At 38.4% G+C, this 22,610-nt stretch overlaps 1 protein-coding gene across 2 annotated transcripts in view; it reads left to right on the forward strand.

Annotated features, from left to right (window-relative positions):
* ADAM7 (ADAM metallopeptidase domain 7) overlaps positions 1–22,610 on the forward strand; it is a 52,577-nt gene that overhangs the window by 16,333 nt on the left and 13,634 nt on the right. For both annotated transcript variants that reach the window (XM_024996256.2, XM_024996255.2), the window contains exons 8-16: positions 547–618; positions 3,741–3,910; positions 8,138–8,222; positions 9,850–9,980; positions 11,526–11,700; positions 13,169–13,258; positions 14,312–14,507; positions 15,173–15,275; positions 19,921–20,107. In XM_024996256.2, coding sequence (XP_024852024.1) covers positions 547–618; positions 3,741–3,910; positions 8,138–8,222; positions 9,850–9,980; positions 11,526–11,700; positions 13,169–13,258; positions 14,312–14,507; positions 15,173–15,275; positions 19,921–20,107 — 1,209 coding nt within the window. The remainder of the gene's footprint in view (positions 1–546; positions 619–3,740; positions 3,911–8,137; positions 8,223–9,849; positions 9,981–11,525; positions 11,701–13,168; positions 13,259–14,311; positions 14,508–15,172; positions 15,276–19,920; positions 20,108–22,610) is intronic.

Here is a 22,610-nt window from a genome sequence, read left to right on the forward strand (position 1 = left end):
ATGCAGCTTTAATAAGTTTTGTTATAAATATGGACTCTAAAGCAGCAGTCCCCAACCCATTTTGGCACCAGGAATTGGTATCTTGGAAGACAATTTTTCCATGGACCAGGAAGCAGGGAGATGGTTTCAGGATGATTCAAGTGCATTACACTTATTGGGCACTTTATTTCTATTATTATTACTTCAGCTCCACCTCAGATCATCAGGCATTTGATCTCAGGGGTTGGGGACCCCTGCTTTAAAGAACTGTTATCAGTTGGCTTAATAAATAGGTATAATGCTATATAATGTAATGTGAGGAGGGAACAGAGTTGTAAAGAAACACCTTTAAATAGTGCCAAGTTAAAGCTGCCTTTAGAAACTGCTATATCTGGTTATTTTATATTAAAAGTATATTTCTGCATAAGTTGTCTAGATTTTTCAGCTCACTGGAAGGAAAGCCAATGAATTTTTTTCTTTGAAATATACCATGATGGAAATAATTTTGTTGAAATTGCATTCAGTTTCTATGATTAATGAATGTTAATTGAATGTCTATTTTTCCAGTATCGCAGAAATAGTCAACCTCACAGTAGACTGAGGAACCGAGTTTGGGGAATGGTCAATTTTGTCAACATGGTAAGATTTGACATGGTTTGAATCAAGCCAAAAACACAAATGAAAGAAACTTTTAGGCTAGATCTCTGCTGGATTTTTGTAGTAATCCTGATACTGATACAGCCCAAAATACAATTCACCAAGGCGGCTAATTAACAAAATTCCATTGGGGGAAAAAAAAAATCAAAGCAACAAATGAACCACAACTGTAAGTTTTAAGTTTTCTAAGTAAATGACATTTAATATTTACATAAGTTTCAAACATTCGTTACTAAGCACAAAATTTACAAGGCAGTGTACAAAGACTTGACTACCCACCATGAATAATTAAACCCATTCTTTGAAATTACTGTTCCATGACCTTGCATTGTATAGCAGAAAGGCTATCAAGCACTAATATATAATCTGTCTTCAGAGAGAGAGATCAGGGGAAATATTTCTATGAAAAGCAGCAAAATGATTACTTTGTCTAACTTAGAATGAACTAGAACCCTTTTAAATAAATAATACTGTGAATTTTACACATCTTTTAAGAACTGACTCCTTCTGAGTTAGCCAGCTCCTTTACTAGGATAAAGAGGGCCCCCCAAAAAGACATTGTAGAAATCACCCCTTTAGCTCAGTGATTTTTTTCATTCACCAGCTAATCTGTTTCTAGTTTTTCACTAGAATGTTTGGGGACCTGAACCAGCCCTGACTGTGCACTGAATTCCTGGGTTAAGTAAGGCCACCAGTTTTGCTCTGCACATAGGGGAAGTCATGAGCTGATCTCTATTCAAATTCTACTGGGCCTAGGGCTGTTGAATAGGCTATGAAGATTCCATGGTGAGGGTCCCTGGTCAGACAGATTGAAGTCTATATTTAGCAATGAACAGGGCTGCAAATCAGATTCCCTGCTTGGGAACAGCAGGAGAAGCAGCTCTGAAACTGGTAAAGCTCTGTTAGCTGTCTTAAGTCAAGTTGATCCCCTTTCCTAGCTGAACAGGATCACTGACTTTGCTTGAAGACTATTAGCTCTGTCTGCCCATCTCTTAGGCCCATCTTTTAGGGGTTTTCACCAGTCCAGAAGGGGGTTTGCTCTGGGGGAATCTCAAAGGCTGCTTCTCCTGTTTCTTGCAGTTATCTTTATTACTCCCCTAATATGGATCCAAATATAACACAGATCTATCTCTCTCCTTGAGTTCCCATCCACAAACTGTTGCACATTGCTGAATTAGTACTAAATATTTTCAGTTCAGTTCAGTGATATTTTCTCACTAGAAGAGAATATATCCAGAGAATGGCAAATATCATTTCCAGTTGCACTTGATTACAATTTTATGAACCTGAAGTCCAACCAAGAAGGTAGAGAGTCCAAAGAACCCAAGTTAAGAAAAACTCTTACTGGACCTAACTCATCAAAAAAGACAAAGGAGTGGACATCTAGTTAGGTTTGAGACCATGGTTTAGCTAAAGATCTAACTTTATAAGAGTTTATGAAAACCATAGTTCTTCATGGTTATGAAATGACCGTGAGTCATGATTATTGTGTCAATACATGAAATTCTATATAGTCATATTAAAAAAGTGAAAAATTAGTACACGATTATTGTTATAGCAATGATGTGAATATTAAACTTCTTAATAATAAGTTTCATCTTCTATGAATATTATCAAGTTGACCTCTCTATTTCAGTTCTTAACTCAGTGTTTATAGTTTATCATCCACTCCTCCTTTCAACTGACTTGTACTGGCTATTTTGAGATATAAAATTGATTTAACACATAGTTCTTTGTCTCAAAATCTTCATAATATTTGCTTAAATTCTTTTTGTCCTGGCATCAAAGTATCTACCAACTATGTGTTTACAAAAGCAGATGGGAATAAGGGTGACAAGGCTTGAGCTACAACTATTTTTGTCTGCTTTGAGGCTTTGAGCAATTTCCAATAAGTTTTCTTACACAACAAAGTAATTCCAAAAATCAAACATGGAGCACAAGCATGACACCTAGGTTACTGTTTTTTGTTTTTCTTTTTTAATTTCTACAACTTTTTATTCATAGAAAATTTTAATCACATACAAAGTAAGCAGAACAGTATAATGAACCTCTGTATATTCATCATCCAATTTCAACAGTTATCATCATTCTACTCTTTATCAATATCACTAGCCAATGCCCACCACTTGCATTATTATTATTGTATTTTTACAAGTTTGGGGAGGTAAATTCAATGCTTTGAAATACACAACTATGCATTCTTCTTATTATTATTATTTTACAGGTTTGAGAGTGGTAAGTTCAATAGTTTGAAATGCACACATCTTAGCTATAAAAATTTGAATAATGAACCCATCTATGTGAGCCACACTCCTATGACCATAATAGAATCCATTTCCCACAAAATTCCTGTATCCCTAGGAGTAATCTGGCTCTCCACTTTTCTGAAAAATTTCTCTGTAGATTAGTTCTACTCTAAGAGTTTCACGCAAATGGAATTACGCCATGTGTCCTCGTCTGTGTCTGACTTCTCTTGCTTAGCACAATGCCTGAGACGCATTCATGTTGCTGTGTGTATATTGGTGGTTTGTTCTGACATTTCTAGGTAGTTTTCTAGGGTATGGAAATCACAATTTGTTCACGCATTCTCCCATTGATATTCATTTGAGCAGTTTCCAATCTGGGCTACTGTGAATGAAGCTGTTATGAACATTTTTGCACAAATCCCTTTGCAGACAATGCAATATCAATGTTCTAGTCTACTACCAAACCAACTCATGACCTCAGTAGAGAGACAGATAAGGAATATTCATTCTGTTGTGTGCCAGTGTTCATAAATTCATGTTTTCAGGCCAGGTATTATCTTGGAGCTTTACTTATGTATTTGTTTTAGACATATCCTGAGCCCAGTGTCTATCAGAATTATAATTCTAAGAGAATCAGATGTTTTTAGTCAAGTTTCTTGGTTGGCCATGGTGGTTCACCCAATATTGATGATTCAACCTCACATTCTGTTTCAATACAACTATTTATAAAATGAGGCCTGAACTTTTGACTATGTACTACACACATCAAAATTACTTCTTTAATATAAAGAAATATAGTCACAATAAAGGATCCTTCTGCAATTTGACATTGTGAAAAATTGTTTCTCCTTTGAACAGATTTATAAAACCTTGAACATTCATGTGACATTAGTTGGCCTTGAAATATGGACAAATGGAGACAAAATAGAAGTAGATTCAAACATAGAAACTACCTTATTGCGTTTTTCAGCTTGGCAAGAAATAATCCTTAAAAAAAGGAAAAATTTTGATCACAGTATGTTACTCAGGTATGTAACTGCTCTATTTTTCTGCATATTAGATGGATTATTTTTAAAAAGAAAATAATACAAATAAACTAAAATATTTTTAAAGCAGTTGACTTTTGGATAAAAGTCACAGGAATAAAACATTATGTGTGGTTATATAGAATATTTCCAAGTGACCTTGTAAATGATCTTTTTCCTAATAATGGTCTTTCAGCATCTCTTTTGATGTCCTTAAAGCTACTATATAAGGGTGATACCAGCTTTACCTATTTAGTCTATCTATAATCCCAGTATTTCTCCTAAGGCCTACAAAACAGCCCACCAATACACTTTCTAGAGATTTCTTCAAGAAAATTGGAAATATCAAGGGAACATTTCGTGAAAGGATAAGTATGATAAAGGACAGAAAACAATAAGAACCTAACAGAAGCAGCAGAGATTAAGAAGAGGTGGCAAGAATACACAGAAGAACTATGCAAAAAAAGGTCTTCATGACCCAGATAACCATGATGGTGTGATCACTCAACTAGAGTCAGGCATCCTGGAGTGTGACGTCAAACGGGCCTTAGGAAGCATTACTACAAACAAAGCTAGTGGAGGTGATGGAATTCCAGCTGAGCTATTTCAAATCCTAAAAGATGATGCTGTTGAAGTGTTGCATTCAATATGTCAGTAAATTTGGAAAACTCAGCAGTGGTCACAGGACTGGAAAACGTCAGTTTTCATTTCAATCCCAAAGAGGCAATTTCAAAGAATGTTCAAATTACCATACTGCTGCTACTGCTAAGTCACTTCAGTCGTGTCCGACTCTGTGTGACCCCATAGACGGCAACCCACCAGGCTCCCCTGTCCCTGGGATTCTCCAGGCAAGAGCACTGGAGTGGGTTGCCATTTCCTTCTCCAATGCATGAAAGTTAAAAGTGAAAGTGAAGTCACTCAGTCATGTCTGACTCTTAGCGAGCCCATGGACTGCAGCCTGCCAGGCTCTTCCGTCTATGGGATTTTCCAGGCAAGAGTACTGGAGTGGGGCGCCATTGCCTTTTCCAAAATTACTGAACAGTTGTGCTCATTTCACATGCTGTTAAGATTATGCTCAAAATCCTTCAAGCTAGGTTTTAGCAGTATATGAACAGAGAGATTCCAGATATATAGGCTGGATTTAGAAAAGGCAGAGGAACCAGAGATCAAATTGTCAACACCCATTGGATCATAGAGAAAGCAAGGGAATTCCAGAAAAACATCTACTTCTTCTTCATTGAATACACTGTATGGATCACAACAGATTGTTAAAAATTCTAAAAGAGGTAGAAATACCAGCCCACCTTGCCTGTCTCCAGTGAAACCTGTATTCAAGTCAAGAAGCAACAGTCAGAACCTTACATGGAACAACTGACTAGTTCAAAATTGGGAAAGGAGTACAACAAAGCTATGTATTGTCTCCCTGTCTGTCACATGCAGAGTATATCATGCCAAATACCAGGCTGGATGAATCACAAGCTGGAATCAAGATTTCCAGGAGAAATATCAACAACTTCAGATATGCAGATGTGTACGTGTGCTAAGTTGCTTCAGTTGTGTCCAGTTCTTTGCTACCTTGTGGACTGTAGCCTATCAGGCTCCTCCTCTATCCACAGGATTCTCCAGGCAAGAATAATGGAGTGTGTCACCTTGCCCTCCTCGAGGTGATCTTCTTGACCCAGGGATAGAATCTACATCTCTTAGGTCTCCTGAATTGGCAAGTGGCTTCTTTACCACTCATATCACCTGGAAGCCCAGATATGAGAATGATACCACTCTAATGGCAGAAAGTGAAGAGAAACTAAAGAGCCTCTTGATAAGGGTGAAAGAGGAGAGTTAAAAAGCTGGCTTAAAACTCAGCATTCAAAGAGAAAGATTATGGCATCTGATCCTATCACTTCATGGCAAGTAGTGGGGAAAAAGTGAAAGCAGCAGCATATTTTCTTTTCTTGGATTTCCAAATAACTGTGGACAGTGACTGCAGCCATGAAATTAAAAGACATTTCCTCCTTGGAAGGAAAGCTATGACAAATCTAGACAGTGTATTAAAAACTAGAGACATCACTTTGCCTAGTTTTAGTGTATAGTCAAAACTGTGTATAGTCAAAGCTATAGTTTTTCCAGTAGTCATGTAAGGATGTGAGAGTTGGATCATAAAGAAGGCTGAGTGCCAAAGAATTGATGCTTTTGAATTGCAGTCTTGGAAAAGACTCTTGAGAGTCCCTTGGACTGAAAGAAGATCAAACCAGTCAATTCTAAAGGAAATTAACCATGAATGTTGGAAGGACTGATGCTGAAGCTAAAACTCCAATACTTTGGCCACCTGATGCAAAGAGCTGACTCATTGGAAAAGACCCTGATTCTGGGAGGACAGGAGGAGATGGGGGCAACAAAGGATGAGATGATTGGATGGCATCATTGACTCAAAGGACATATGTTTGAGCAAACTCCAGGAAATAGTGAAGGACAGGGAAGTCTAGCGTGCTATAGTCCATGGGGTCACAAAGACTCAGACACGACTTGGTGACTGAACAACAATAACAACAGCATTATCTCAATGTTAACTTTCAGTCTGAGCTCAGAACTATGAGGCTTGCAAGGCCCATAATCGGAGCTCAGGTCTAGTCATTTGGCAGATTGATGAGCAAACCAGAACTCCAGATATCATTTCTGGTATCACAATGGCTGTAACACATAGCTCCAGGGGAATAATTGTATCTGGTTTAGTTTCACACATTCATGTACTGCTATGTCCCAAAATCATAGGGGGTAAACTAAAATATCATCCTGACCTTCATAGCAGGCAAGACTAGCCCCTTTGCCTAATCCATGTATGTATGTCTTAAAATACATAATAAGTTAGTCTAGGAATATTAATTTGCTTTACGTAGACAAACTTTTACTTCCACGAATGTCTCTTATTCTGAGCAGTAGCTTCACACGCTAATAGTATGTCTACAAATAGGAATATGGGGAGGGGAATGCTAAATATTTAACTGAGCATCATATTTGGAACTTCTTATGTGTTGGGTTTCTTATATGTCTTCCTTCTATATTCACATAGATCTAGAAGTGATTGGATACCATATATGACATTATCATGCTGTGACTTGGTTTTCAGTGACAATGAGCTAAGTTAGAATCCAGATGGTGCTTTCTCTGGTGTTTCATCTCCATAGCTGATATTATCTCAAGATCCCCAGAGTCTAGAAAGATCAGAATCCTAAATTCTTCCAAGATGCAAAGTCAAATACTAAGACTTTTAAATATAAGGAGATAAATATTTCAGTAGTGAAGACAGAAAAATAACATCTCTTCTTGATGAAAAAATTTGAAGATTGAGAGTGGTCACCTGACCTGACAACATTTCTTGTATTTGAACTCTCTGTATTATACTCTGAGTTTCCTTGGTGGCTCAGACGGTAAAGAATCCGCCTGCAATTCAGGAAACCTGGGTTCAATCCCTGGGTGGGGAGGGTCCCCAGGAGAAGTAACAGCTACCCACTCCAGTATTGTGGCCTGGAGAATTCCATGGACTGTATAGTCCATGGCATAGCAAACAGTTGGACATGACTGAGTGACTTTTACTTTCACTTTATTATACTCTAAGAATGGCCCTCCAACTTATGATAGTTCTTTTTAGAGTGGTAAAACTCTAAATGTTCTTCTTGAAAGCATATCAGATTTGGGTCCCTTTAGTATATGCATCTACATCTGTATTTTTAGACAATCCAGGAATAGGCCTTTTTTACATGACATGTGTTTTTAAATATCTGATAATAGTTATCAAATTCTCTATGAGTTTGTATGGTTAATTATTTTTGTTTTAATTTTCAAGCACAGCAAACTAATCATGGTGTTGAGTCTGTTCACTATGTTGCATTTTCCCCTCTGAACCCTTTTAAATATTCCGGTCTTTTAAGTGACCTTAACCAAAGTTGAGTGTAGGGCAAACTAAAGTTAAGTCAAATGGACTCTGACCTTATTATTATTTTTTTTGGAAAGGGCATTTTTATGATTTAATTTCAAGATTACATTGACTTTCTCAATGCCTCTAAAATGCCACAGGTTTAAAATGAGCTTGATATCAACTAAGGTCATCCTCCATTCCAGAACTCCAGGAAAAAGAAAAGGCAGTTTTCATGTGCCAGGGTACTAGCACTGGGGGGTTCACTTCACTTCAGTCTTTGTGTTAATTGAACTATGGGTTTATTTGTGTCTTGTTCATAGTGGAAAGTGGCTCTACACACAGGCACATGGAACTTCCTATCCAGGGGGGATGTGCCTGCCCTATTATTCCTCCAGTGTTGTTAAGGTGAGCTGTGTTTTATTTATGTTACATTACTTAATTAGAAAGTTTACCTTAAATTACTGTAATTTTCTGTGTTCTATTGAAAAGAACCACGTATGCATCTTATCATACATTCCCATCAAAATATGTCATGATGAAGCTGTCGTGTTTCTTTTTTAAGTGGGAAATGTATTATAAAAACTATAGATACATAATGAAGATAAACCAGTGTTTTTCAGAATCTAAAAGAACATTGGATTTTGGATGATTCCTCCTGCCTTTGAAACCTTCTCTAGCATGATAAAAATAATCACACTGATAGAATTTTGGTATATATTTCTATTTTTTTACAAAGTCAAATATGAAATCTGAAGATTTCAGCCGCAACTTTCTGTCAAACTCCTATTAATGGTATAAACCTACTTAATGGTTCTTACGTATGAAAAGAGCATTCAGTACTTATGTTAATATATGAATTAACATGCAAAGACTAGGAAAGCTCTTTTGCCTTTTACATATAGTTATTTATAAGTACATGTGATGTACATAAAACTTGATGGCTGGTTTAGCAAGTGAACATAACTGCTTTTATTCAGAAAATGTATAAACTACTTCAAATATCTTATCTATATGGCCTTACCATTCAATTTTAGCAAGCCTACCACCTACCAACTGCCAACACCCCTTGTTTACCTGATCCCTTCCCAAGTCACTAGGCTTCCAGTAAATTCTGTCCAAGTAACCCTAAGATAAGCTTTAAAATGTCAAAGTTGATTTCCTGTCTTTACCTAGCTGTTGCTATGCTCAAGACAGTCTTGTAAGACCTTGAACTTAAAAGCTAGTACTTATTAAGATGACTACCTGATTTTTCATTCCCATGGTTCTTTTTATGATTATGATTTTGCCTATAGTATTTCAGAAATAAAAATTTGTATAATAGAGTCAAATTAACCTAATATAGGCTGTGCACTCCAATTATGACATTATAGCCCATCCAGGATACATTTTAAATGTCATATGGGTAAGACGAAATTACCGAATTAGGGGGGTTTTTCCTTTATAGTAACCTGATATCCCACCCCTCTTCAGAAATTAAAATTTTCCACTAACACAGAAATTAAAATATAAAGTAGAACTAAGAACAGTGATAGCAATCAATGCTGCCTTTGATTTTCCATTACTGATCTTCTGACTCTTTTCACAGTAGTAACTCCCTCCTCATGATTGTATCACATTATTGCCTAATGTGAGATTATAAATTGAAAACCCTAAACTCACATATTTTTATTTTTATGCCCTTTGAATATCTAGTAACAGGAGATAATCAATAATGTTTATTTTATTGTTAGGAGGTTAATTAATAAGTTTGAGCTATTTGTAAGAATGAGTCTATATAAAATCAATAATGAGTATTGCTTCACACACAAAAAAATTACAAATGTTAGAGACCATAAAAAGGTTTTGTCCAACTTCATTATATAAGTGAGGAAATTAAGGTGCAAGAATGGAAGTTAATTAAGTTCATAATCTCTCAGATAAGATACTAATTAGCCAGAAGCTAGAAACGAGATCTTAGCGACTACTTCAAAGCTTATGTACTGTAGTGTGCTATTTTATAGAAGTTTCTAATGCAAGACTTTTTTGGCCTCAGGATCTTTTACCTGACCTCAATGCAATTGCGAGCAGAATGGCACACCAGTTGGGGCATAACCTTGGGATGAGTCATGATGATTACCTGTGTACCTGTGATTTGGAAAAATGTGTGATGAACAGTGGTGGAAGGTGAGATTCCAACAATATAGAGAAAATATTTCAATATTGGAGGAATGACTTTGATTAAAACTCAGTGTTACAGGGTTATATGGTTATTATATGGCTATGGTTTCCTTGGTGGCTTGGAGGGTAAAGAATCTGTCTACAATGCAGGTGGCCCAGGTTTGATCCCTGGGTCAGTAAGATCCCCTGGAAAAGGGAATGGCAACCCCCTCTAGTATTCTTGCCTGGAGAATCCCATGGACAGGAGGAGCATGGTGGGCTGTAGTCTATGGGGTCACAACTGAATAAGTAGCACTATGGTTATTATCTGGAATTTTCCTAATATATCCTAGATAAGAACTTAGTAACTGATATCTAATTTTACATCATTATCTACATAATTAGTAATATTTGGGAGGGAAACACACCATCCCTCTCAAATGTCTTTAAAAATCCATCTGTAGTTAATCATTGTATCAATAATAATAAGCAGGGACTCAAAACCAGAGGAAGATAGAAGGGAGGTGAGTTTCATTTTGAAAAGAAGTATATCACATTCCTAGGAAGTTTACGAAAATAAATTGCTTCAAGAAATGTTATAGAGAACAATTTTTGCCAGGTATCCTGTTAGCTAGTGCTTATTTTTTTAAAAACTTGAATATGATTCAGACCCTGTACTGAGAAGCTAGTAATCTTGCATACATGACAGACAAAAATATAGATTATTTCAAGTGGAACAATAAGAAGTGACATGGAAACAGCAGATACAATTGGCCTAGATGTAGGCTTCAGGGTGCTTCCCAGGTAGGACTAGTGGTAAAGAGCCTGCCTACCAAGGCAGCAAACACAAGAGACGTGGGTTCAATACCTGGGTTGGGAAAATTCCCCAGAGGAAGGCATGGCAACCCACTCCAGTATTCTTGCCTGGAAAATTCCATGGACAGAGAAGCCTGGTGGGCTACAATCCATAGGGTCACAGAGGTGAACAGAGCTGAAGTGACTTAGCACGTATGCACACAGGCTTCAGGAAGCATATTCTGGAAGATATATAGTCTGAATATTTTCACTAAACTAGCCTGCGTTGGCTGTATTTCAAAAAGACATTTCATATAATAAAGAGCCCCGTTACTGCTCTGCTGTAATAGTAAAGCAAGAATAAGAAAGGTAAATGGACTTTGAGTCCATCATTTCTATTTGTTTTGTTTTGGCTGCTCTGGGTCTTGGTTGCTGCGTGTGGGCTTTTCTCTAGCTGAGAGGAGCGGGGACTACTCTCTAGGTGTGGTGCATGGGCTTCTCACTGCAGTGGCTTCTCTTCTTGTGGTGTACAGGCTCTAGAGCATGGGTTCAGTAGTTGTGGCACATGGACTTTGTTGCCCTGAGGTATGTGGAATATTCCTGGATCAGGGATCGAACCCACGTCCCCTGCACTGGCAGGCAGACTCCCAACTACTGGACCACCAGAGCAGTCCTCTCTTTGTTTTTTGTTCTCATTTCTTCATAGAATTTTCACAGCTGTTCTACCACTATGCATTGATATGATTAATCTTTATTTTTAACTTGTCCTATCTCTAGCATTCCTGCACTGAAATTCAGTAAATGCAGCAAAACCCAGTACCAGCAATTTCTCAAGGATTACAGTCTAACATGCATGTTCAATGTTCCATTTTCTGACAACTTTTCTGATTACCCATATTGTGGAAACAACAGGTTGGATGATGGAGAGGAGTGTGATTGTGGCCTTCTTCAGGTATTTGCAAATGATGCTGTCTTTCAATTTACAAAGTGTCAACTCAGCTAGAACCTAGGCAGGGATGTAGCCATTAGTCAACCATGGTAATCCTTGTAAAGCTTCAACAAGTATGTTTTAAAAAAAAAGAAGAATTGGAAACATGCTGTTGGGTAGCCTCTTTGCAAAGCTTCTTCCCAAGTCGTGAACTGTGTATAGTGATGTTGCCTCAGGTCCAAAGCATCTCATTAGCCTGGTTTATATGCTAATTGGCTCTTCTAGTGCGAAGGGCCCATAGGTCTCCTTAAGTCCAATCTCTCTTGCACAGTAGGATTTGTTCTACAAAATCCCTCACAGTCAGTTGAGTTTGATTCAAGGCCTTATGACACTAGTCTATATCCCTGTTGACCAGTTCACATTATTAGAAAGTTTAATTGAGCAGAAACCTTCCAAATGTACACAGATTTATAGCAGTCTCTGGAACATTTAGAGTAAGCCTTGCAGACATATTTTAAATTAATTCTTAATCTGCTTTTCTCCTACATAGAAGCTCTTTCTTTCAAGAGCTCATCATATAGATATGTGCCCTAGATAATGACTTCTCACATTATCAAGTGCTCATCAGTCACCCCGGCATGTTGTTAGAATGTGGACTCTGATTCAGTATGTCTGGAGTAGAAATGAGATCCTATTCCTACCAACCTGTAACATTGTGATGATGCTGGAAGTCCAAGGACCACATGTTTAGTAGCTATTCTGTAGACATTGCACAATTCAAAAGAAGTGTAGTAAGATGGCCACAAAGAGACTCCATGATCAGAGTGGAGACTGTGACAGGTCCAGAGGTGACAGCTTCTAGTTTTCAAATGTCTAGGATTAAATGTGAAGAAAATCTTAACTTCGGAAACTGATGCTTTTGCCCATGTGCATTGTTTGGAATATTGCTACAGCTTCATTCTACCACTTGAAATACCTTACTTCGGGGTTCCTAATTCAGGCCATGGACCAGTCTGTAGCCTGTTAGGAACTGGTCTGCACATCAGCAGGTGAGCAGTGCAAGAGTGAGCAAAGCTTCATTTGTATTTACAGCTGCTCCCATTGTTCACGTTACCACCTGAGCTCTGCCTCTCATCGTATCATCGGAGGTATAATAAATACAATGCACTTAAATCATCCTGAAACCATCCCTCAAACTCTCAGTCCATAGAAAAAGTGTCTTCTATAAAACTGGCCCCTGGTGCCAAAATGGTCACAAACTTTGGGCTTGTGGAGTACTGAACAGCTCCAAGGGAAGGAAACAAAGTAAAAGTCCCAAACACTAGCTGTAAGCAGTAGCCTTTATACACATATCATAGTCAAGGACCATGCATTTAAATTGAACTCTGAAAAACAACTAAGGCTAAGTTCCACAGAAACACAGTAAATGAACTCTTTAAACAGGAGCCAAAGCACAAAGCACTTCTGATCTTTCATTTCTGATAATTGCCAGGACTGCACTAATCCTTGTTGTGATGCACACAAATGTATGTTGAAGCCAGGGTTCACTTGTGCTGAAGGAGAATGCTGTGAATCTTGCCAGGTAAGAGACTTTGCTAGGACTGGGTTTCTCTATTTTCAGTTTATTAAGCATACATAGAACCAAAGAGTTGTCTGATCACTGGGTGACCTTACATTACCAATCCCAGATTGCAGCCAGATATGCTGGTACTCAATAGAGCCTCTTCTGAAATGCTCTGACTTTTAAACCCTGATCTGTGCTGTGGTTTGGGAAGTGGAGAAGTGGGAAGCATTGCTTAGAATTTTAGAAGTGGAGTCACACAACCAACATTATTTTTGGTCTTTTTTCAATGACTACTAGCCGATTTCACCTTAGCTGAGGGGGAAAATGGCACCCCAACTGCAGTGAACTAACAGCGAAAACAGTTATACTGGAATTGGAAAGCGATAGTAACTAGTACCTAGAGATAGATCCCTAGGAAAGATTACCAGAAACCCAAATGCTTCTGTCCAAGCATTCACTGACTCTTCCTTAATGCTACTGGATCATGAACTTAAAAAGGAAAGGAAGTGTGTTTAATTCATCTTCAAATCTCTCCAGCACAATCAAATACGTATTGAATGACTAAATGGAGAATATTCCCATGTCATGCCCTCCCTAAATGAAAGCCAGCATATATATATATGCTGGCTTTATATATATATATAAACTATTATATATTAGTTTCTTCTGAAAAGATCTGATTTCTTGGGAGTGGTGGAGATTTCTCATTAGAGTCAGGGGTTCCCAGTTTTCTGTGTATGGTGGGCTGGGGGAGAGGGACGAAGGAATGAAGAAGGCAAGATGAGAAGAACACAAGCTCATTTCCCCATTTTATAACCATTCTAACTCTGCCTCAAGGCTGTTCTAATACCAAATTTCAATACCACCAGCTTGTCATTCCTAAAATTATATACAAGCCAATAAAGATAGTAATTCTCAGTGGAAAGGAGAAGGAAATCATGATCTCATGACCCATCCTTAAAACTTCTTTTAAATTAAATGGGTCAACCTACTTACTTCCTCCTACCAACTAACCCTTCCTTGCCTGCCTAAGGATGCCCAAAAATCAATCTCTTCATTTTTCTTCCACAGATGAAAAAAGCAGGGTCTATATGCAGGCCAGCAAGAACTGAATGTGATTTTCCTGAGAGGTGCACTGGCCACTCTTCGGGGTGTCCTAAGGACCAATTCCAAGTAAATGGATTTCCTTGCAAGAACGCAAAAGGCTACTGCTTCATGGGGAACTGTCCCACCCGGGATGATCAGTGCTCTGAATTGTTTGATCATGGTAAGAGACAGTGATAGTGAATGATGGATAAAGATAATAGCTGCTATTTCTCTGTTACTGTCCTTTAGGAATTTGGGGGCAAGATTGGAGATAATGTCATTTATGGAAGATATGACCTGGCACCTTTCTAAATAAAACCTTTAATATTCATTGATTTTACCTCTAATATTAATTGACTGGCTTCCCAGGTGGCTCGGTGGTAAAGAAGCCACCTGTCAATGCAGGAGATGTAAGAGACACAGGTTCAGTCCCTGGGTTGGGAAGATTCCATGGAGGAGGAAATGGCAACCCACTCCAGTATTCTTGCCTGGAGAATCCCATGGACAGAGGAGCCTGGCGGGCTATGGTCCATGGAGTGGCAAAGTGTCAGACACAATTGAGCAACTGAGAAGGCACACGCACACACACACACACACACACACACACATTAACTATCTAAGTATGTGGGTTAAGGTATGTTTGTTTCTTTTTTATATCTGCATTCTTTCCTAAAATATCCTCCTGAGGCAATAAGATAGTTTTAAAATTATTTATTTATCCCATTCTGTTTCACTACTATGTAAGTGATAATGAAATTTCAATGATATTAGAAAAGTAAGGCATTTATGATTTGTCACATTCATGTTGTCATTGTTTTACTTTTATCATACTGCTTTGGATCCCAGAAGCAAAAGCCAGTTCTGATATTTGCTACAAGATGAATACAATTGGAAATAAATTTGGATACTGCAAAAACAAGGGACGCATTTTAATTCCTTGTGAAGAAAAGTAAGTACATTGTGAGGAAAAGCATGTGCCCTCTCAAAGCATTTTGCAAAATCAGAACAGCTTTTATTCCAATAGCCGACAGTCTCTCTTTTTCACTCAGGGGATTAGGAAGAGAGGGCTTCCCTGGTGGCTCAAGTGGTAAAGAATCTGCAAGCAATGCAGGTGATCTGGGTTTGATCCCTGGGTCAGAAAGATCCTGTGGAGTAGGGATTGTGACCTACTCCAGAATTATTTCTTGGAGAATTCCACAGACAGAGGAGACTGGTGGGCTACAGTCCATGGGGTGGCAAAGAGTTGGACATGACTGAGCAACTAAAATTTTTGCTTTTGTAAAAGAAAGGGGAGCAAGAAGGGAGAGAGCACACATTCCTGATGGAATTAACTGGTTTTTATGTTCTGTATTTTGTAACTGAAAATCATGGAATACAAGGAAGAAGGATGGGAAAGATTTAAGATTCTTAGAAAGAAAAGGAGGGGAATAAACAGCAAAAAAGAGAGAAAGAGATAGAAAGAAAGAGAAGGAGGGGGAAACAGGTAGAAAAGGGGAAAAGAAAAAGAAAGAAGGAAAGTCATCAGAAGAAAGAATGATAGACACTGACACTGAAGACAGAATGGGAGAATTGAATATTAGATCTAATTTCTAAAACACATGTGCTAAACCCATCTTCTGGGTTTGTTTCTGATGTACGACATGGTTTCTGTATTCTCCCGAACAGGATCTGTACTGAATGCAATGATAAAAACTTAGAGTCAAGTTCAACTTTGCTTCTAAATACACTTCTAAAAATGGGCAGTCTCTTAATTTGCTTTATTTCCAACTGTTACATCATCTGTGAAAAGGGGGTTATGATAATAGCAATCTTATAGATTTTTTAAAATGAGAATCAACTGATGTGCTCTATGCAAGAAAGAAAAAAATTTACTGTCCTGACTCAAGTTCAGTCAGTTCACTTCAGTCGCTCAGTCGTCTCCCAATTTTTGTGACACCATGGGCTGCAGCATGCCAGGCTTCCCTGTGCATCACCATCTCCCAGAGTTTACTCAAACTTATGTCCACTGAGTCGGTGATGCCAGCAAACCATCTCATCCTCTGTCGTTCCCTTCTCCTCCTACCATTAATCTTTCCCAGCATCAGGGTCTTTTCAAATGAGTCAGTTCTTTGCATCAGGTGGCCAAAGTATTGGAGTTTCAGCTTCAGCATCAGTCCTTCCAATGAATATTCAGGATTGATTTCCTTTAGGATGGACTAGATGGATCTCCTACCTGTCCAAGGGACTCTCAAGAGTCTTCTTCAACACCACAGTTCAAAAGCATCAATTCTTCGGCACTCAGCTTTCTTTATAGTCCAAATCTCACATTCACACATGACTACTGGAAAAACCATAGCCTTGACTAGACAGACCTTTGTTGGCAAAGTAATGTCTCTGCTTTTGAATATGCTATCTAGGTTGGTCATAACTTTCCTTCCAAGGAATAAGCGTCTTTTAATTTCACGGCTGCAGTCACCATCTGTAGTGATTTTGGAGCCCCTAAAAATAAAGTCTGCCACTGTTTCCACTGTTTCCCCATCTATTTGCCTTGAAATGATGGGACCAGATACCATAATCTTCGTTTTCTGAATGTTGAGCTTTAAGCCAACTTTTTCACTCTCCTCTTTCACTTTCATCAAGAGGCTCTTTAGTTTTTCTTGGCTTTCTGCCATAAGAGTGGTATCATCTGCATATCTGAGGTTATTGATATTTCTCCCAGCAATCCTGATTCCAGCTTGTGTTTCATCCAGCCCAGCATTTCTCATGATGTACTCTGCATATAAGTTAAATAAGCAGGGTGACAATATACAGCCTTGACATACTCCTTTCCTGATTTGGAACCAGTCAGTTGTTCCATGTGGAGTTCTAACTATTGCTTCCTGACCTGCACACATATTTCTCAGGAGGCAGGTCAGGTAATCTGGTATTCCCATCTCTTTAAGAATTGTCCACAGTTTGTTGTGATCCACACAGCCAAAGGCTTTGGCATAGTCAATAAAGAAGTAGATGTTTTTTTTCTGGAACTCTCTTGCTTTTTTGATGATCCAGTGGATGTTGGCAATTTGATCTCTGGTTCCTCTGCCTTTTCTAAAACCAGCTTGAACATCTGGAAGTTCACAGTTCACATACTGTTGAAGCCTGGCTTAGAGAATTTTGAGCATTACTTTACTAGTGTGTGAGATGAGTGCAATTTTGCAGTAGTTTGGACATTCTTTGGCATTGCCTTTCTTTGGGATTGGAATGAAAATTGACCTTTTCCAGTCCTGTGGCCACTGCTGAGTTTTCCAAATGTGCTGGCATATTGAGTGCAGCACTTTCACAGCATCATCTTTTAGATTTGAGATAGCTCAACTGGAATTCCATCACCTTCACTAGCTTTGTTCCTAGGGATGCTTCCTAAGGCCCACTTACTTCTCATTCCAGAATGTCTGACTCTAGGTCAGTGATCATACCATTGTGATTATCTGGATCATGAAGATCTTTTCTGTATAGTTCTTCTGTGTATTCTTGCCACCTCTTCTTTATATTCTTGCCACTTCTTCTTCTTCTGTTAGATCCATGCCATTTCTGTCCTTTATTGTGCCCATCTTTGCATGAAATGTTCCCTTGGTATCTCTAATTTTCTTGAAGATATCTCTAGCCTTTCCCATTCTATTGTTTTCCTCTATTTCTTTGCACTGATCACTGAGGAAGGTTTTCTTATCTGTCCTTGCTATTCTTTGCAACTCTGCATTCAAATTGGTATATCTTTCCTTTTATCCTTTGCTTTTCACTTCTCTTCTTTTCACAGCTATTTGTAAGGCCTCCTCAGACAGCCATTTTGCTTTTTTGCATTTCTTTTTCTTGGAGATGGTCTTGAACCCTGTCTCCTGTACAATGTCATGAACCTCTGTCCTTAGTTCCTTAGGCACTCTGTCTATCAGATCTAATTCCATGAATCTATTTGTCACTTCTACTGTATAATCATAAGGGATTTGATTTAGGTTATACTTGAATTGTCTAGTGGTTTTCCCTACTTTCTTCAATTCAAGTCTGAATTAGGCAATAAGGAGTTCATGATCTGAGCCACAGTCAGTTCCCGGTCTTGTTTTTGCTGACTGTATAGAGCTTCTCCATCTTTGGCTGCAAAGAATATAATCAATCTGATTTCGGTGTTGACCATCTGGTGATGTCCATGTGTAGAGTCTTCTCTTGTGTTGTTGGAAGAGGGTGTTTGCTATGACCAGTGCGTTCTCTTGGCAAAACTCTATTAGCCTTTGCCCTGCTTCATTCTGTATTCCAAGGCCAAATTTGCCTGTTACTCCAGGTGTTTCTTGACTTCCTACTTTTGCATTCCAGTCCCCTATAATGAAAAGGACATCTTTTCTGGGTGTTAGTTCTAGAAGGTCTTGTAGGTCTTTATAGAGCCATTCAACTTCAGCATTCTTGGTCAGGGAATAGACTTGGATTACTGTGATATTGAATGGTTTGTCTCGGAAATGAACAGAGATCATTCTGTCATTTTTGAGATTGCATCCAAGTACTGCATTTCAGACTCTTTTGTTGACTATGATAGCTACTCCATTTCTTCTAAGGGATTCTTGCTCACGGTAATAGATATAATGGTCATCTGAGTTAAATTCACCCATTCCAATCCATTTTAGCTCACAGATTCCTAAAACATCACCATTCATTCTTGCCATCTCCTGTTAGAGAAAGGAACAGTGACCCCACAAGACACTGACCCAGAGTTGCCCAAGAGTGTCCAGGAGTCTCCAGTGAAGGTGTGGATTGGTGGTGGCCTGCTGCAGGGTTGTGGGCACTGAGTGTAGCTGTATGTGCATGGGATCTTTTGAAGGAGGTCGCCATTATCTTCATTACCTCCACCATAGTTTGGCCCCAGGTAAATAACAGGGAGGCAACACAGCCCCACTGGTCAACAGAAAATTGGATTAAAGATGTACTGATCATGGCTCCACCCATCAGAACAAGACCCAGTTTCCCCCTTTCCCATCAGGAAGCTTCCATAAGCCTCTTATCCTTCTCCATCAGAAGGCAGACAACTGAAAACCACAATCAAAGAACACTACCCGATCTGATCACATGGACCTTGTCTAACTGATCACAGCCTTGTCTAACTCAATGAAACTATGAGCCATGCTGTGTAGGGCCACCCAAGACAGATGAGTCATGGTGGACATTCTGACAGAATGTAGTCCAGTGGAAAAGGGACTGGCAAACCACTTCAGTACTCTTGTCTTGAGAAACCATGAACAGTATGAAAAGACAAAAAGATAGGGCACTGAAAGATGAACTCCCCAGGTCGATAGGTGCCTAATATGCTACTGGTTCAAGTTATGCTCATCCAAATTACTAACAATATTCTCCTGTAAGCTTAAGCTAATATTGCTTTATGAGAATTGCCTAGGTATCATAAAGAAATATAGCCATTTAGTATCTTTGTCTGCTCATCTCAGTTTTCAGGGTCAGGACTTTGTCCAGAGGCTTACCTGGCTTCTCGTAGGCTCTGACAAGCCTAGGTTTAGAAAAAAATAAGCAGGCCACTCCACTGCCAGCCTAGTTTCTAAAGTTCTATTTCTTGTCCCAAGTGTGAGAATATTCTTGCTTCCCTTCAGAGATATCAAATGTGGAAAGATATTTTGCACAGGTGGGCATCACTCTTCTGTCCTTGGAGAAGAGAAGATCTACCACCTTAAGAAGCATCTGAAACAGAATACCAGTGAATGCAAAACCTTCTATTTATACCATGATTCTAAGGATTTTGGCCTGGTTGCACCTGGCACAAAATGTGGCGATGGAATGGTAAGATGAATGCCCTTTGTTTTATTAAAACTTCTTGTTCAGTCACTTAAAACTTCATTGGATCCTGTAATTGGCCCCAGAGGGCCTATCTATGGGAACACCGAAAAAAATCTGCAACAGTTTTTAAATGAGCAAAATAGCAATAACACTATTAGTAAATATTCATTTTAATATTTTTATACCAATTATGTAAATGTTACAAATGTGCTTAGTGTCTTAATGAAATTATACTGCTTTGAATTTAATTGACTATGAAGTAGCCATACAGTCTTCATCTATTTTATTCATTCAGATGTATTTACTGGGCATGCACAACGATGTCAGTATCTGTGCAGGACACAGATGATGTAAAGATGTGTGTACTTGAGAATTTCTTAGATTAAATCAAGTGTATCATTACAATTCAACTCAATTGCTTTCACTGTGATGTGATCAATATGTATGAGTCCAAAGGAAGTGACTGACGTTTCTTAGAGAATGTGGAATGGCATCTCCGGATGCCATTAAATGAGAGACATTTCAGTTTCGACTTCATGAGCGTTTTTCAACATACAGAAGAAGAGAAAGACATGTTTCTATGTTTTAACTAACTTTTATTGGCGTATAGTTGCTTTATAATGTTGTATTAGCTTCTACTGTACAGTAAAATGAATCAGCTATACGTTTACATATATCCCCTCTATTTTGGATTTCCTTCCATTTATATCACCACAGAGCACTGAGTAGAGTTCCCTGTACTATACAGTGGGCTCTCATCAGTTATCTATTTTATATATTGTATCAATATTGTGTACATGTCAATCCCAATCTCCCAATTCCTTCCACTCCTTCCTTTCCCCCTTGGTGGCCATGTGTTTGATCTCAACATCTGTGTCTGCTTCTGCTTTGCAAATAAGATCATTTTTCTCAATTCTACATATACGCATTAATATATATTTGTTTTCCTTTTTCTGACTTACTTCACCCTGTATGGCAGACCACAGGTCTATCCACCTCTCTACAAATGACCCCATTTTGTTCCTTTTAAATGTTATTCTGAATAATATTCCGTTGTATATATGTATCACATCTTCTTTATCCATTCTTTTGTCGATGAACATTCAGGTTGCTTCCATGTCCTGGCTATTGTAAACAGTGCTGCAATAAATATTGGAGTGCATGTGTCTTTTTGAATTATGGTTTTCTCTGTGTATATACCCAGTAGTAGGATTGCTGGACCATATGGTAGCTCTATTTTTAGTTTTTTATGGAATCTACATGCAGTTCTCTATAGTGACTGTATCAATTTACATTCCCACCGATAGTGCAAGAAGGTTCCCTTTTCTCCACACCCTCTCCAGCATTTATTGTTTGTATGTATTTTGATAATGGTCATTCTGACTGGTGTGAGGTGATATATGATTGTAATTTTGATTTGCATTTCTCTAATAATTAGTGGGAGAAGGCCATGGCACCCCACTCCAGTACTCTTGCTTGGAGAATCCCATGGATGGAGGAGCCTGGTGGGCCAGGTTGTGAAGAGTCGGACAGGACTGAGCAACTTCACTTTCACTTTTCACTTTCATGCATTGGAGAAGGAAATGGCAACCCACTCCAGTGTTCTTGCCTGGAGAATCCCAGGGATGGGGGAGCCTCGTGGGTGCCGTCTATGGGGTCACACAGAGTCGGACATGACTGAGCAAATTTTCATGTGTATGTTGGTCATCTGTATGTCCTCTTTGGAAAATGTCTGTTTAGGTCCTCTGCTCTTTTTTTTAATTGGGTGCTTGTTTTTTGATATTTGAGTAGCATGAGCTGTTGCTATATTTTGAAGATTAATCGCTTATCCACTGCTTCATTTGCAAATATTTTCTCCTATTCTGAAGGTTGTCTTTTCGTCTTATTCATGATTTGAGAAAATGCGCTTTTTTTAAAGGCATACCTACATAATATACAAGGTACAAAGTATAATATATGGCATATCCAGGTAACTGACAGTTTTAGTGTGATTGGAGTTCTAGGTAAAATGGTAGAAAACTAAGTTGAACAGGTAGAATGAAGCTAGATTTGGAAAGGTTTTATCACTCTGAGATGAAAACTTGAGAATGTATACTAAAAACAATAACCAGCACATCAAGGTTTATAAGCACAGAGTTTTTGAAAAATATAATACTGTATTAAAATCAGCAACTTTGAAACTGAAAAGTATCTATGACATGGCTCTCCTCTCTAAACCACCACCCACAAACACAGTAGCATTCATATAATGAGATAGAAAAATTAATTGGAAAGTAAAAATTCAGCATATAAAAAAGAAATCAGAAGTTAATTTCATAGAGACCTATATTTCAAGTGCATAATTTTAAGTATAGAGGGACAAAGGAGCCTGGCAGGCTACAGTCCATGGGTCACAGAGTCGGACACAACTGAGCTACACACCTCATGAAAATGACTAAATAAATATAAAAATGGTGAGGAGTCAATAGTTATGAAAATTTGTTTGTGTAGCAACCACAATCTAGAA

Source organism: Bos taurus, chromosome 8 (assembly GCF_002263795.3).
Source record: "Bos taurus isolate L1 Dominette 01449 registration number 42190680 breed Hereford chromosome 8, ARS-UCD2.0, whole genome shotgun sequence".
In the NCBI taxonomy this organism is placed as follows: domain Eukaryota; kingdom Metazoa; phylum Chordata; class Mammalia; order Artiodactyla; family Bovidae; genus Bos; species Bos taurus.